Below are 14104 nucleotides of genomic sequence, written 5' to 3'. Positions count from 1 at the left end.
AAAAAGTATAGTGGGAAAGCTACACACGCATGTCTATAATGTTATTTGCAGAAACGCAATGATGCGTTGCAGAATAAGCATCTATAGCAATAAAAACAAAAAGTAGAAGAAACAAAAAAAAAATGGTTTCACATTCAGTATCACCGCAGAGTACATACCAGCACCCAAATAATAACACCAAAGAAAACAAAAAAGAAACTGATAATAATCGCACCTGTTGATGCGCTTTACATCGCTTGTGCAGAGAAAGCACCCTCCTGTAGGCCACTCCACTTCAAATATCACATATTCCCTAATTTTTTGCGATCGACCTGTTGAGTTCTCGGCGGTGGAGACGATCGCAACGATTTACACCTGCGATAAAAACAAAGAATGCGCTCCGCGCTCTCCCTTAAGAGTAATTGTTCACGAGCCGCGTCACGTTCTGCACGCTCCAGGCGAAGAATGCGCATGCATCTAAACCAATTTTGAATCATCACAACAGCCTCTTCCATACTGTGCTCCGTTATCGCAGTCGACTTGAAGTTCCTCTTCTCCGCCATGTCCACTCTTGGGGCCTTTGCCGCAGCCATGACACTCCGTCGCCAGGCCCGCTTAATGACTGTGGCTGCGTCGACACGGCGAAGATGTTGGAAGAGCGCATCCGTCAGTTCCCGTTGCTGTCGCGCCAACTCCCGACCCCGTGCACTACGAAAACGCCGCTGAGTCCACAGTACCAACCGCAGAAGCGACTGGTTGAGTCGATGCATGGTCTGTCGGGCAAATAAACCTGAAGTGACGCGTTGCAACAACTCCGCCTGCTCACGAAACCGCAATATGCGCTCCCGACGACAAACAATGATTCCCTTTAGAAAATGGCACACTAGTTTTGCAGCAAACTGCGACGTCAACTGTTCCCTTTCTTCCCGCCTCGTCGCACGGAGATGACGCAAGCGCGATCGGGCAGCAGACGACCGCACAAGTCGTTGAATGAGAAGAACGGCCTCAGTTTGTCGACGAATCCTCGCACGCGTTGCACATCCCCTCCATGTAGCTTGCAGCATAATTGCAGCCGCCTGCAAACGGTTACGACGTAGCTGCTCAAAAACTTCTGGGAAACGAATAATCCTCGCCAACTGCCTGCCACAGTAACCACGATAAACACGCTGTATCGTCGTAGCCGCGTACTCCTTTACCTCACAGTCACTATCCATTTCCGCCTTTTTTCGCGCCCTTCGTGCTATCGCTTTGGCCTGTAACTTCGAGAAAACAAAATTCAACGATCGCCATGTACTGTTAAAGTTATCCCCGGTGTTATTTAATTCATCCGTCATCACTCGCAGGGCGGTACTCCATGCGCGCATGCTCTCCTCCTCTACCCGCCGAGCTTCCATGAACGCGAGACGTCTTGCGTATCGTCGTCGTGCTGCAACTCGCCTGGCCCGGTGGCAGCGGTACGCACACTGAATGCGAAGAGCAGCATTCTCATGGCGGTGTGTGTGATGTCTCCACTTCCTCTCCATCCATTCCTGCAGTTCATTGCTTTTACGGTAGTCGCTGATAATTTCTGTTGCGAGGGTCGGTGCCCGTTCCACTGCGGCTGACTTCCCGTGCTTGGCCTGTATCTCACCATTGGAAAATACACCCCACAACAATCCCTGTTCAATTTGCTTATCCAATAACTCCGTGGGTAATTCCGGTTGCTCCTTCTCACGGGGATAGGCCGGGGTGGATTGCAACGACATATCATCCCGTGAATTCCCGGAAAGCACATCAAGGTCAGCTTTCCACTGCAGCTTCTTTGAGGCAAAAAACTTCCTCCATTCACCCGCCCGTTCCTTATCTCGAAATTGAAGCTCCTCACGCACTTCGTCAGGCGATGCGTTTGAGTGTTCACGTCGCCAGAGATAAAATGCGGCATCATCTTTGTCTTTAATTGAAAGGGGAGATAAAAGCTTCAAGGAATCGCCACTAAAAGGCCTGTTCGCAGGTGCTTCATAAGATTTGCTGGAAATATGCCTTATTACTGAAGGAATATTCTCCACCGTTGTCAAAAAGTGGCCGTCGGCGTTGTGTCTTATGGCAAAAGAAGATGATGCGTCCAGTATTTTTCCAACTGTATCCCAGGCATTACTGGCCGAATCCCTTCTCGACGCCATCAACGTGCTGTAAACACCATCCTCAACAAATGAAGGCTGAAAGGTGTGGTACTTCTTCATCTGCTGCAAAAACCTCTCAAAAATGGAGTGCTTCTTTGCAGTTGCATTCGTCAGATACCGTAAAGTATCCTGGCTCGTACGGCTGGGAACTATATTCGTCATTGTGGTGGAGTCACTGCAGAAAAAAACACGTGTCATTTGCCGAGAGTGTGTGTTGCAGTTGCTTTGGGTAGCGCGGGAGAAGTCACTGCGGGGTCCATTGGCGCTAGAGCGAAACCCACTGCCATATGACGCGTGTGACCGGCTGCGTTGCATCCCTGTGGAGGCCGACTGCGCAGATGGCGGTGCAAAAGAATGAGGCATATCCTCAATGTGCATGTGGGCCAACTCCCCTGTGAGTATAGAAGGGATGAGAAACAAAAAATTTCGTCCCTGCAAAGGAATAAACACGTATACTGACAGAGAAAAAAACACAAATGTCAGTTTGTGCGTATGCAATTTGAAGAGCAAGAGAAGAGCAAACACATTTAAAAAAAAAAAAAGAAAACAGTTAAAGGTCACATACAAACAAACAAAAAAAAAATGAGAGAAACAGACAGACGCAGCGTAAAATAAAAGATTAATCCACAACATGAGTTCAAATATAACCTTCAACGCACGTCCTCTCGCCTTTCCCTCCACATCCTGTTGGGTCTTTCATGCCGACAGAGAGAAACAGAAAAAAAAATATATTCGTGCAAACACAAATCAAAACGCTCATTGTTCTCTCATTCTCCCTTGCTCCTTCAGCCACTTCTTATACGACTCACGTGGTTCCCAGGGCAGCGACTCGATGTCAACATCCCCACGTCGCCGTCGCAGCACCTCCTCTAGGGAAGCCGCATTACAACCCCCCCATTTCGAGGCCTTTGTATACAGCACCAGGTCATCAACGCACTGCTTCAGCGTTGGCTCACAGAAGCCAATAATGCGGGTATTGATGGCCCGTTTCGTGCAGTGCATGTAATCCCACAGTGCGCTCGACAAGCTCGGTGGTTTGGTGCTGAGACGCTCCTCCAGTGGCGCAAAAAACGGTGACTCACCCACCATCTTGGGGCTTAGGAAGCTACACGATAATTCCACAAATGACCAAGTTGGCATTGATGTTCTGCACGTAACAGGAAAAGAAAAACAAGAAAAAAAAAGGTAAAAAATTATGGTAGCAATGTGAGAAAACACACAAAAAAAAACACACATTCGTTTTTGTCATTTTATATTTTTCTTTTATTTCATACAAAAAGTGGTCATGATGCTAATAAAAAAAAAAAAAAAGTGTATTCCTTTTATTAAACGTGGTCCTCGTAAAAGCCACGGGTTTAACGTTTTTTGTTGTTTTTTTTACTATTTTTTTTATTTATGAGCCCCGCTGCCACCGTGGATTCTCTTTATTTTACTGCATTTTGCCTTTCAGCGGTGTGTTCCTGCTGCCTAAAGTCCACACTTGTTCCATCCCTTCCAGGCGCCTCCTGCGTGTATTGCATGCATGTATGCGGGTGTGAATCGCACATTTCCTCCGTGTCCCTCCCTTTGCTCCGAGCCCCAGGGCCATGCAGACACACACAGACAGAAGTGCAAAAAAGGAAAAAAAGACAATTGGATTGCACGACAATCAGGTCAAGCCTTCCACCCGCGACGAATGCGGAATTTAATGTCCTTCTTTTTGTTCTCCTTGCCGCGATTTGACCGGTCACTGGCAGACTCCTTCAGTTTCGCTCCCACGCGTCGTGAACGTTTCGTCATGTTAAACAATTTGCCTCGCTTTGCATGCTCCGAGTGCGTGGCGTTGAGTTTGCTCTTCTTCTTCTTGCGGGCCTCAAACTTGGAGCGGGCCCGCCGCGCCTCCTGCGCTCGTGCAATTTTCTCCTCTCGATCCTCCTCTCGCTTCTTCTCTGTGAAGTGCTCGATGTCATGCGACGAAAGATCCGCCGACACGCTGTGAATGAGTCCTTGTCGCCTCTTCTCCCGTGCCTCGTGATCCCGCAGTTTCCCGCGCAGCGAACGATGACTGCCCTTCTGAGCCTGAAGACGGCGTATGCGCTCGAAGTCCGCGTCGCTGAGAAAGCGTTGAGCAGAAGCTGGAACCGTATAGGCCGCTGCTGATGATGGGGAGGCCAGCCGCTTGGAAGCCGAGGATGCACGCTGCGCTGGGCGCCTGGAATTCATTTCTGTGTCCTCAAACCACTCCATTTCCTCGTCGTCTTTGTCATCATCGACGCCCTCTCCTTCGTCTTCCTCTTCTTCTTCTTCCTCCATGGACTCTTCTTCATCGTCGTCAATTTCCTCCTTCTCCTCAACTTCCTCATCCCACTCCTCCTCCGCGAAATCATCATCCTCATCACTATCCTCCATTTCCTCTTCCTCCACGCTGGCAGTGTCTCCCTCAGCACCACACGGCTTGCGGGGGCCGTCATCTTGCGGCACGGTGGAGCTCCGGCACGAGCCGCTGCGGTCCCGGCTCACCTCCCCACCAGTGCCCAAACTCAAGACATCGCTATTTGTGTCGGCCTCGCCCTTGGACCGTTTCAAGGGCGGCTCATCTACCGCGCCGCCCACCGGCACAAGTTGTGGGCACTTCTCGTTTTCGGCATCACTACCGCTGCAATCTGAGGCATCGACAAAAGTTCCCTCAATGCCATCTGGATCACAGTCGCTGCTGTCTGTCACCCAGGTGCCATCGCTGTCATCACTGTCGTCTTCATCACTATCATCAGAGCCGCAACAAAAGGAGTGCTCATCCTTCTCATCATCCATCGCGGGGTAGAGTAACTCAAGACCTGGAACGTCGGTATACACGTGCTCCTTGCCATAAACAGGTCGTTGTTTCTCCCCCATTCCAGTACCCCCATGGCCAAAACGCAGTTTTGCAGGCAACAGCTCAGGGTATACGTCACGGTAAAGTTGAATAAGCGCACGTGCCGCCATAATGACGCCTCGGTCGCCCCTCTGCGATTTGTACTCTGTCAGGTCTTTCAGCAAATCCGCATTCATGGCCAATGGCTGTCGTTTACAGATCTCACGAATGGTGTTGAGGCCGATGGTTATCGCATCTGGTGAGGAGCGATCCGAGACAAAATGATTTGCAATGGCCTTCACAAGCGGTTCAAGAGCATCCGGTGGTACCAGGCGGTGAACACACATAACAGAAAGCGCCAACAATTGCGTCACGTGCAGTTGCGAAGGTTCCATATAACGCTCAAGAAAACCGTAGAGCGGTAGATGCACCACCTCATGCTCTAAAATGACTCGAGCAATAACATTCAGGTAGAGAATGCGAACCTCAAAGCGCTCTGTAGTCTTCTGAAGACGTGCGAGTAGACGTTCCACAAATTGATGTGGATTGCGGAGAAGTCGTATTGGATCTACATGTTGTTTCGCTAGCAACTCCTCCGCCTTCTCTTCCTTGTTGTATTTCTGCCTTATAGAGTTCATTTCCCGCTTAAGAATGCGCTCTCGTTTGCTCGTCTTCTTGACAATCTTTAGTTTCTGTTTCATCCTTGAAATCTCACGACCGGGATCAACCGTCTCGTCGTCGCCGTCATCTTCATCGAGAGATGTAATCTTTGGCATCTGCAGAAGAAAAAAGCGAAGGGCGGTACGAAGAATAGGGGTGTGCCGCGTGAAGCAAGCCTGCGTCAGCACCTCCACTGTCCGCTCATTCGCCCAGACACGGCGGCGGTACAAGTCGATCATAACCATCTCGGCGCAACGCGCCTGCACCGGATCATCCTCTGTCATGACAGAAAAAAGAAAGTTTTGTGCCATCTTGTTCACCTGTGCCCCATTCTTTGCTCCGGGCATGTTTACCTTGCGCACATCGCTCACAATGTGGGAGAGAATAAGCCGGCGGAGGTTCTTCTCACGCTCCTGTAGAAGCTGAAAAAACAGCGGGAAGGAACGCACCGCAGAAACAATATTTTTGGATCGTAGTAACGCGAGGGACTTGACGAGAGCCAAGCGCAACTCCGGCGTCATGGCACTTCCCTTATATTCCTGCAAAAGCCTCAGTACCACCTCCGCCACCTCCGCCGACTCGGCGGGGTAGCAATGGCACACATGGCAGATGTAATTCAGCACCGTGATGTACTGCGGATTTGTTGCCTTCTGCGTCATGATGGTTTTGCTCAGGGCCTTAAAGTGATCGAGCTGCGAGATAAACTCATCGCGGTAAGCCTCCGGATCACGGCGGGTGCAATTCTGCAGCAACAGCAGCGTCCCTCGAAACGCCGGCTCCGTCATAGCCACCTCTTCTCCCCCTCACTACTAATCCCCAACAACAAAAAGACCGCAGACTCCTGCTAGCCAAAAAAAAAAAAAGGCAAAATAAAATAACAAATAAATAAAAGCGTATGCATACACACACACACACGCACACACGCACAAACGCACACACACAATATATCAAAAACAGAAATTAAGGAAAAAGAAAAAAAAAGGATCAAAAAAGATAATAATAATAATAAAAAGAAATGTTAGGGTAAAATAACGATGCGTCCTGTCAAAAAAAAAAAAAGGAAAAAAAAACAGAACTTAAAAAAAATTTATCATTTTATTTTTATTGTTGTTGTCTCTTCCTACTTTTATTCTTCCTCGTCCTCGTGTGTCGGCTGCTGCGCTGGCCACAACTCCCCTCCCCCCGCCCTCAAAAGAATACACACGGGGAGTAGTCATTGTCCCCTAAAAGATGAAATGTTCTTCTTACTCCTTCTTTTGTCACTTCTGTGCGCTTCACTCATTCCACCACACGCTTGCATACCCGTTTCTCCTCTGTGCATCGTTTTTTTTTTTGTTTTTTGTTTTTTGTTTTATAAAAGAAGCAAAGACTAAAAACAACAACACCACCAACAAAAACAGCTGCCACAAGGAACGTGGCCGCCGGGGGAGGGGGGAAGTTACAAATGACTATTGGTGCTGTTAAGGAGCGGCCCCTGGCCATCCAAACTTTTCCACCAGTCATTTGCAAACAAATCGTCGGGATCCAGTTTCTTGCGGAGCTGCAAGAACTCCTCCCAGTTCTGCCCATACGCCTCTTTTAACTGCGCTGGCCCCCATGTGTAGTACTTCGCCCAGTGCGGCCTACCGCCCATTGCTGTCATGGCGTCGCTGAAAGCCTGATAGTACCGCAATGTGTCTCGCGCGTAAAGAAGATATGGTCGATACATGACGATGCCAATCCAGCATGTCTTTCGCCCATGCGCGGGTGAAAGAGCCGTTTTATCGGCATCTGTAAAACGAAACTCAACGGGGAAATGAACGCTAAAATTCTCGGATGCGATCATTTCACGAAGGAGAGCAAACGCTTCAATGGCTTTACTAGCATCAACGGCCCATTCGCAAGCCCATTGCTTAAAAAGGCAATCAAATGTAAAGCACTCAATTGGAGTTCCATACTGTACTTCTGATGCGGAGTAAAAGATCTTGCGGTAGGCGCGGTTGATGTACGGCTGCATCTGCGGGTAGAAAGTCGCGGCAGCAAGAGCCGCCTGAACAACGCCGTGTCGCAGCCAATTTCCCTTAAGAGCTTTGCAGAGTCGAGTGTACGGACGCTTCTGCTCCTCCAGCCATGTCTGATATTCCAAAGCGGCATCGCTTGAGGGCCTCACCACGTTCAGCGATTGCGGTATTTTACGCGATGTCGACGATGACGATGTGTTCGTATGAGAAAAAAAACCCACTCCACCCTTCACTGCAGCGCCTTCAAGACACACGCCAATGGACTCGTAGCAAAACTCTGTATTTGGCATCCAAAAGAAGCGGTAAAACACGGAGTCGGAGACACGTCGCTCGAGTATGTCACCCTCAATTAACTTAAGGAGTGGAACTGGTGAGCTGCGAAGTCTCCATATTTGCAGCTTCTCCGCCTGTATCGTCACCTGGACAACAACACCCAGCATGCCGAGATGGCACGCCGCAAGTGAAAGCTCATTGGGAGTGGACGCGTCAAACTTGCGGAGTTCACCGCTACCGTCCACCAACACAATTTCAACGACGTAGTCTGAGAGGGACCGTGTGTTGGTGCCACTGCCATGTGTTGCCGTGCCGATGGCTCCAGCAATCGTCGTGAGTACATATGACGGAACACATCGAAGCATTAGGCCATTTTCGCCCAGCTTCTCAAACAAATCAAGCAGCAAGACCCCACCCTCAGCCACAATTTGTTGCCGCTCACAGTCAACGGAGAGAATGCGATTAAGGCGGTCCATGTGAATGAGATGCTCATCGGTAAATGTGCACGCATTGGGGCTCTTTCCGGCCCCAGCAACGCGGCATCGCTCACCCGCCTGCTTCAGTCGCCTCATTAACGCCACAACTTCCTCAATGGAGCCGGGGTGGTGTTGCTCGCGCGGGTGGCACTCGCCGATGCACGCCATGTTTGTCCAGGCGGGCCGCATGGAAACGTCACAACGCATCTGTGTTTGCTTTCTAAAGGCAAAAGGCAATAAATAAATAAATAAAAGAAGAGAAAGAGATTGTAGAAGGCAAATAAAGCAACTGGTGGGCCACAGCGTTGGAAGACTGCGGGAAGTATGCATGTGTGCATGAGGCAGAAAAAGCATCAACAGGAAGAGAACAGAAAATTTGCAACGACAGGGGGTAAATGATATATATATATATATATATATATGTGCCGTGGCGTTCAGCAGCAACCGCAAAGTTGCAGGAGCAGCGGCAATAAAAGAAGAAAAAGGAAATAGAAAGAACACCACCACCGCCATGGCACCCATCCTTTTATTCCTTCAAACGCCCAATGCAGTACTTCTCCAACAGTTTCACCGTCGATGGGGGGTGAAACTGTGAAAAGAGAGCCGCTACGTCATGACCACCGGCCCCCTCCATTATCAGCAACCCACCAGGATGCTCATGCACGAATGAACTCACATCGAGCAGATTCCCATTGATCACCAGCCAGAGGTCGGTCTCAGACGCATGACGTGCAACCTCCTCCCGCGGAAAGTACGCCACATTTGGGCAGCGAAAATCATCCAGCGAGGCAAAAAACGTCTGCGCATCTTTTCCAGGTTTTGTATCCGCCACGATCTTCCGGTTGTCGTCATAAGGAGGCAAAGCAAGCAACAAAAAAAACGCCACCATAATACTCACAACAGCAGTGAAAAGCATCATCTTACTGCATGATCTCCTCTCTTGAACCATCGCCGTGTGTGTCTGCGTACAAGACGCCCCCCTTCTCAAACACCAAACACAAATAACTCCTTTCGGATCTTTCCACGTTTCGTTTCGTGTAAAAGTTCCGTCCTTTGTTGTCTGTGTTTGTGGGTTTCTTGTTTTGTGTGCCAAGAAAAGGGTAAAAATAAAGTGCCACGTGCAACTTCCAAGCCACACAAATGCAAGTACACACACACACGTAAATTAAAAAAAAAAAACGGGTTTGCTTTCAAGTATGAAAGAAATGAGGTCCAAGTAAAAACGTCAAAAGCAAAAAAATAATCAATCATTTTGAGTATTGTTTGCGTAGAATGCACGAATAAGAGAATCAGCCCCAGCAGGGACAAGGTTGCTGATGTCCGCAGCATGATCTGCCGCAAGTGCCTCACGGACGGCACTTGAAGAAGTCTCATTGGCAAATATTTCCACCTCCATGAAACGGTAAGCGGCTAGATCGAGGGTTAGAAGCCTCGTACAGTCGTTTTCCGTATCCTTCACATTTTCCCGCAAGAAAGAACCATGCCGACGCAACATATCCTCACACCCCACATTCGTGCATGCTCGTCGCACAACCATCACGTCAAAATTATCCAACAACTGTTTAAGAAGTTTTAATGACCAGCAGCCGGGCCTCAAAAAAGAGGCAAACAAATCGCTCCCACAAACAAACACGACACTCACAGGGTGCTGTCGCACCCACGCCAACTGTGTCGCATTAGGCGCCGCATCGGTTTCATACCACCTCTGCGCGGCCTTCTGAAGGTGATCCAAAACGTGCACTGTACGGACATACATCGGCTGTAACCCCTCCCACTCGTCAACGGCAAGTGAAGGATGATCGGCCAGTGCCGCCTTGCATATCGCTGCCCGCTGAGCAAAAGGGCGGAGATCTTCTTTTCCATAGTGATCATTAACAGGTGAAAAAAAGCCACCAACAACTACAACGTTGGAGGGGGCATCCGTCGCTTCTGTATGATGCATCAATGCGTCGCGGGCCGCGTCGTACATGGCAATGTGTACCAGATGAATGGGATTGAAGGAGCCACACATTGCCACAAGAGCAAGACGCCTAACCACCGTCACATCGATGGCGCTCCATGGTGTTAACTTCAAACCACTGAAACGATAAGATGCCGCTGTGTCATCGCTCATGCTCCTACGCTACGCACGACTAACTACCCACACAAGCAATAGACACAAATCCACAAATATGCATATAAATATATTTGTTTATTTAACTCAAAGGGGAGAAGCAACAGTACACACACAGAGAGAGAAATATATATATATATGAATATTGAAAGCACACAGCTACAAAGCACAACAAACAACAACAAAAAAAAAAAGTTCACGGCAATCGATATTTCATGAATGCACCCACATAACAAATCAACATTCCCCCTCTCAGTGAAGAGCATCGATTAATTCATCTGGAAGCACCTGCGACGAGGAAACAGTACCGTCCATGTAGGAATGATACTCCGCCTCGCGTCCTTTTGGAATAAAAGGAATGCCGAGCTGGTAGGCCTCCACATTCTTAATATACCATATCTCTTTTGCAAGAATAAAGTCATCCAGATCCTGCCGCTCCCTTGCGGCAGACATATAAGAACGGGTAATTTCAACCATCACTCCCGTCGCTCCTGCTGCAACAAGCAACGGCATACGATACACTGTGTGCAGGGGCAACACAATGCAGCCTGCGGCGCACAAAATACCAAGCGGCACGGCACCATTGAACTCTAATACTTTTGCCATCCATGCGGCTGTCAGCTCCTTCTCCTCCGGCGACACCTCATCGTAGTCGTAGAGGCCAAAGTCTGTGATGGGATGGTAGTACTGCCGCGGCCGAACGCGGGAGGGATGCACCGGCACGAAGCCAATGCGCTCCCAAAAAGTGTACGGGTCTTCTTCCGGCCCTGGAAGCACCTGGTCACCGCCACTTGTGCGGAGCAGCAGCGCTGGCGCGGTTTCAACACGCACATTTCTCAGGTTGCCACGCCATGTGGACGCCTCCCGTTGATCCCGCAACTGCGATGCCGCGTCCATCTCGTCGCTGTACACAACCCCAGGGACACCCACCCGGCCACGGAGTCGTCGCCAGACTCGGTCCCACATCAATGCCGCACCGCACAAAAGCAGACACTACGATCAATCGTCGCAGCAGCAGCGGCGGCCTACGCGAGTGCTTCCCTGTGCCTCAGCCTACCACCGCAAGTCGCACCAGGGTAAACAAACCAAAATGAGCAGCAAAACTCAAAAAGAAAAAAAAGAAACACGCCATTCAACCAACAAGAGACCAATGAATTTACACACAAAAAGAAAAACAAGCAAATCCCACACACACACACACACACGAACACACAAATATTTATATAAATGCATTTAAATATAACCTGACAAGTAAAGAAGGGCAGTGAGAATCATATTCACTGCTACTGCGCGCAACCAGGGAAAAAAAAAAAAGAAAAAAAAGCAAGAAAGCGAGAAGAGGGAACTGATAAAGTAGGAAAAAGTCAGGAAAAGCATCGCACAGACGCAAAGAAAGATTTAATAAAATAAAAAAAGAAAGGGGGAAAAAAAAAGCCTCAATAACAAAGACACAAATAAAAAAAAACAAAAAAAACTAAGATATATAAATATAGATAGATAGTTATATATACGTGTGTATATCTATGAGAGTGTTAATAATGAGAAACAAACGCAGCCACGCATACTGAGCAAGAAAGAACAAAAATCAACACCATTGGCCATTGTAGCATCTCACGCAAGATACAACGGCATAAACACCAAAATCAGTTAACCAATAATAATAATAATAATAATACCGCACTATTTGTTGTTGTTGTTGTTTCCTTTTCCCCCCCTCCTCCTCCTCCTCCTTCTTCTTCTTCTTCTTCTTCTTCTCCGTTTCACCATCCCACTGTAATCATGAACGCATCTTAAAAATTATTTATTTATTTAATTCATTCCGTTTTTTTTTGTGTGTGTGTTTTGTTTTGTTTTGTTCTTTCCCGATCATGTCTCCGCCCCAACCCTGCGTGCATGTAACACGAGGAGTAGAGTCTACCCACCCCAACACACACACACACACAAAGAGAGAGAAACAGAGAGGGGGGGGGGGGGAGAAAAGCACGCATAAATAAAAAGTCATTCACCATAAAAATCCTGCCTAAAGCCAACCGCACACAAAGTGCAAAGCCAAATTGTTAGGAAAACGGAAGAAGCATCCCAATCATCGCCACAGTCGTCCCTCCCCTAAAGCCCTACGCCACACCACACACACACACACACACACACACACACATGTCAAGAGCCTCCATCCCCGCTCCCTTTTTTTTTTCTTCTTTTTTTTTTACTCCTCCAGCAGTAAAAAATTCCTGTTCAAAATGAAGTCCCAATTTGAAAAAAAAAAAAAAATTTTATAATAAAAATAATAATCACAAATAAATATAAATAAATAAATAAATATCCTCATCTTTCTTTCTTTTATTATTTCTTCTTATTTATTTATTTATTTATTTTAAATTTCACTTTATGTTTCCGCCCCTCCTCCCCTCTCCTCCACCTCAAAGCATCGCGTCGCCCCCCCTCGCGCATCATCATCCTTCCAACATGCCCACATGTAAAGCGCACAACCAAACAACGCAGTCATAAATAAAAGGATACATAAGAAACGTTCCACCATCCCCACCTCTTACAGTCCGGCCACACACACACACACACACAGAGAGAGAGAGAGAGAGAGACAAAAAAAAAAAATTCCACGCAAGAAAACTTTAATTGCATGAACGCATTTAATGCCTCTTCTGGAACGACCGTTTTTTGTTGTTTTTTTGCTTGTTATTTGTGTGTGTGTGCTCTTTTTTCCCTCTGTCTTGCACAACCAAAAACATGCCCACATCCCCAAGGCTCTCTCTGGCCAAAGTGCCACTCGTAATTAATCCTTTCACACCCCACGTAAGTATCCCGCTGTCTGAGCTCTCCCTCCATCGTCGTTCACCCACAAACAGCTGTCCCTCTGCCATGCATATATTTATATAATTATTATTTTGTTGTTATTTTGATGTGTGTGTGTGTTTAAGCAGTTCGTTCCTCCCTCCACCCCCCCCCCCCCCCCCCCCCCTTTTTTTTTTTTTTTCTTCTTTTTCTTTTTTTTCGTTTTTTCTTTTCCTCGACTCATTTTCTTCTCCAGAATGAAATAAATGCAAAACGGCAGAAGAAACACTCAAAGAAAAATAATAAAATAAAATGAAGAAATAAATAAAAATGACACCACGGCAGTCCGCATTGCGCAGCAGTTCTCTCTCTCTCTCTCTCTCTCTCTCTCTCTCTCTCTCTCTCTCTCTCTCTCTCTCTCTCTCTCTCTCTCGCAGCACGCATAAGTCGAGAAGAAAAACCACAAAAAAAAAAGGGAGAATAAAACAACGCACTTTTCTTTTTTTTTTTTTTTTTGTGGTTCTCCTCCTCTTTGAATCCTTCATTCTTTTGATTACTCCACTACCGTTTACTCGTTTTTCTCTTCTTTTGTTTTTCTTTTGTTTTATTTTTTCTTTTGTTTTTTTGTTTTTTTGACTTTTTCGTTTGGGAGGGAGAGTGGAAGGGAAGTTAATACCAATGGCTTTTCTCTGGTAGGCGGGTTCGTAAGCACTATCATACCATGACCCCCCACCTCCGTCTCCTCCTTTCCTCTTTCCACATACACATACACACATTATATATATATATATGTATGTCTGCAAAAGAGAGAGGGGGGACGGAAATAG

General features: G+C 47.5%; 7 protein-coding genes across 7 annotated transcripts, besides 32 other annotated features; all 7 read right to left on the bottom strand.

Annotated features, from left to right (window-relative positions):
- Nucleotides 1–2193: part of a sequence feature (heterozygous, non-Esmeraldo-like haplotype) that runs on past the window's edge.
- On the bottom strand, nt 282–2516 carry Tc00.1047053509179.130 (hypothetical protein, conserved; the record flags this gene model as incomplete). Its single annotated transcript, XM_811355.1, has 1 exon — nt 282–2516. The coding sequence occupies one exon, from the start codon at nt 2514–2516 to the stop codon at nt 282–284; it is 2235 nt and encodes a 744-aa protein (XP_816448.1).
- Nucleotides 2194–2548: a sequence feature (areas merged during assembly that could not be assigned to a particular haplotype. This can correspond to areas where the two haplotypes were merged or to regions with more than two copies in the genome that were merged during assembly.).
- Nucleotides 2549–3103: a sequence feature (heterozygous, Esmeraldo-like haplotype).
- Nucleotides 2895–3278, bottom strand: Tc00.1047053509179.120 (hypothetical protein, conserved; the record flags this gene model as incomplete). The annotated part of the gene is made up of 1 exon (XM_811354.1): nt 2895–3278. One exon carries the CDS (start codon nt 3276–3278, stop codon nt 2895–2897), a length of 384 nt encoding a protein of 127 aa, XP_816447.1.
- Nucleotides 3104–3121: a sequence feature (haploid, non-Esmeraldo-like haplotype).
- Nucleotides 3122–11503: a sequence feature (heterozygous, non-Esmeraldo-like haplotype).
- Tc00.1047053509179.110 (hypothetical protein, conserved) lies at nt 3792–6413 on the bottom strand (the record flags this gene model as incomplete). Its single annotated transcript, XM_811353.1, has 1 exon — nt 3792–6413. The coding sequence occupies one exon, from the start codon at nt 6411–6413 to the stop codon at nt 3792–3794; it is 2622 nt and encodes an 873-aa protein (XP_816446.1).
- Nucleotides 4396–4427: a microsatellite.
- Nucleotides 4434–4539: a sequence feature (GA-rich).
- Nucleotides 6479–6526: a sequence feature (T-rich).
- Nucleotides 6527–6570: a microsatellite.
- Nucleotides 6571–6714: a sequence feature (T-rich).
- Tc00.1047053509179.100 (hypothetical protein, conserved) lies at nt 7067–8584 on the bottom strand (the record flags this gene model as incomplete). The annotated part of the gene is made up of 1 exon (XM_811352.1): nt 7067–8584. One exon carries the CDS (start codon nt 8582–8584, stop codon nt 7067–7069), a length of 1518 nt encoding a protein of 505 aa, XP_816445.1.
- Nucleotides 8776–8799: a microsatellite.
- Nucleotides 8904–9326, bottom strand: Tc00.1047053509179.90 (hypothetical protein, conserved; the record flags this gene model as incomplete). Its single annotated transcript, XM_811351.1, has 1 exon — nt 8904–9326. The coding sequence occupies one exon, from the start codon at nt 9324–9326 to the stop codon at nt 8904–8906; it is 423 nt and encodes a 140-aa protein (XP_816444.1).
- Nucleotides 9621–10490, bottom strand: Tc00.1047053509179.80 (hypothetical protein, conserved; the record flags this gene model as incomplete). Its single annotated transcript, XM_811350.1, has 1 exon — nt 9621–10490. The coding sequence occupies one exon, from the start codon at nt 10488–10490 to the stop codon at nt 9621–9623; it is 870 nt and encodes a 289-aa protein (XP_816443.1).
- Tc00.1047053509179.70 (hypothetical protein, conserved) lies at nt 10743–11456 on the bottom strand (the record flags this gene model as incomplete). The annotated part of the gene is made up of 1 exon (XM_811349.1): nt 10743–11456. The coding sequence occupies one exon, from the start codon at nt 11454–11456 to the stop codon at nt 10743–10745; it is 714 nt and encodes a 237-aa protein (XP_816442.1).
- Nucleotides 11504–12038: a sequence feature (areas merged during assembly that could not be assigned to a particular haplotype. This can correspond to areas where the two haplotypes were merged or to regions with more than two copies in the genome that were merged during assembly.).
- Nucleotides 11677–11704: a microsatellite.
- Nucleotides 11793–11964: a sequence feature (T-rich).
- Nucleotides 11970–12015: a microsatellite.
- Nucleotides 12039–12247: a sequence feature (areas merged during assembly that could not be assigned to a particular haplotype. This can correspond to areas where the two haplotypes were merged or to regions with more than two copies in the genome that were merged during assembly.).
- Nucleotides 12144–12165: a microsatellite.
- Nucleotides 12205–12245: a microsatellite.
- Nucleotides 12248–14104: part of a sequence feature (heterozygous, non-Esmeraldo-like haplotype) that runs on past the window's edge.
- Nucleotides 12299–12349: a sequence feature (A-rich).
- Nucleotides 12611–12645: a microsatellite.
- Nucleotides 12744–12779: a sequence feature (AT_rich).
- Nucleotides 12783–12809: a microsatellite.
- Nucleotides 12841–12862: a microsatellite.
- Nucleotides 13048–13067: a microsatellite.
- Nucleotides 13067–13087: a microsatellite.
- Nucleotides 13369–13392: a sequence feature (AT_rich).
- Nucleotides 13433–13464: a microsatellite.
- Nucleotides 13465–13510: a microsatellite.
- Nucleotides 13573–13609: a sequence feature (AT_rich).
- Nucleotides 13641–13710: a microsatellite.
- Nucleotides 13853–13911: a sequence feature (A-rich).

This window comes from Trypanosoma cruzi, genomic scaffold (genome assembly GCF_000209065.1).
Source record: "Trypanosoma cruzi strain CL Brener 1047053517163 genomic scaffold, whole genome shotgun sequence".
Classification (NCBI taxonomy): domain Eukaryota; phylum Euglenozoa; class Kinetoplastea; order Trypanosomatida; family Trypanosomatidae; genus Trypanosoma; species Trypanosoma cruzi.
This window is presented reverse-complemented; position numbering and strand designations above follow the sequence as displayed.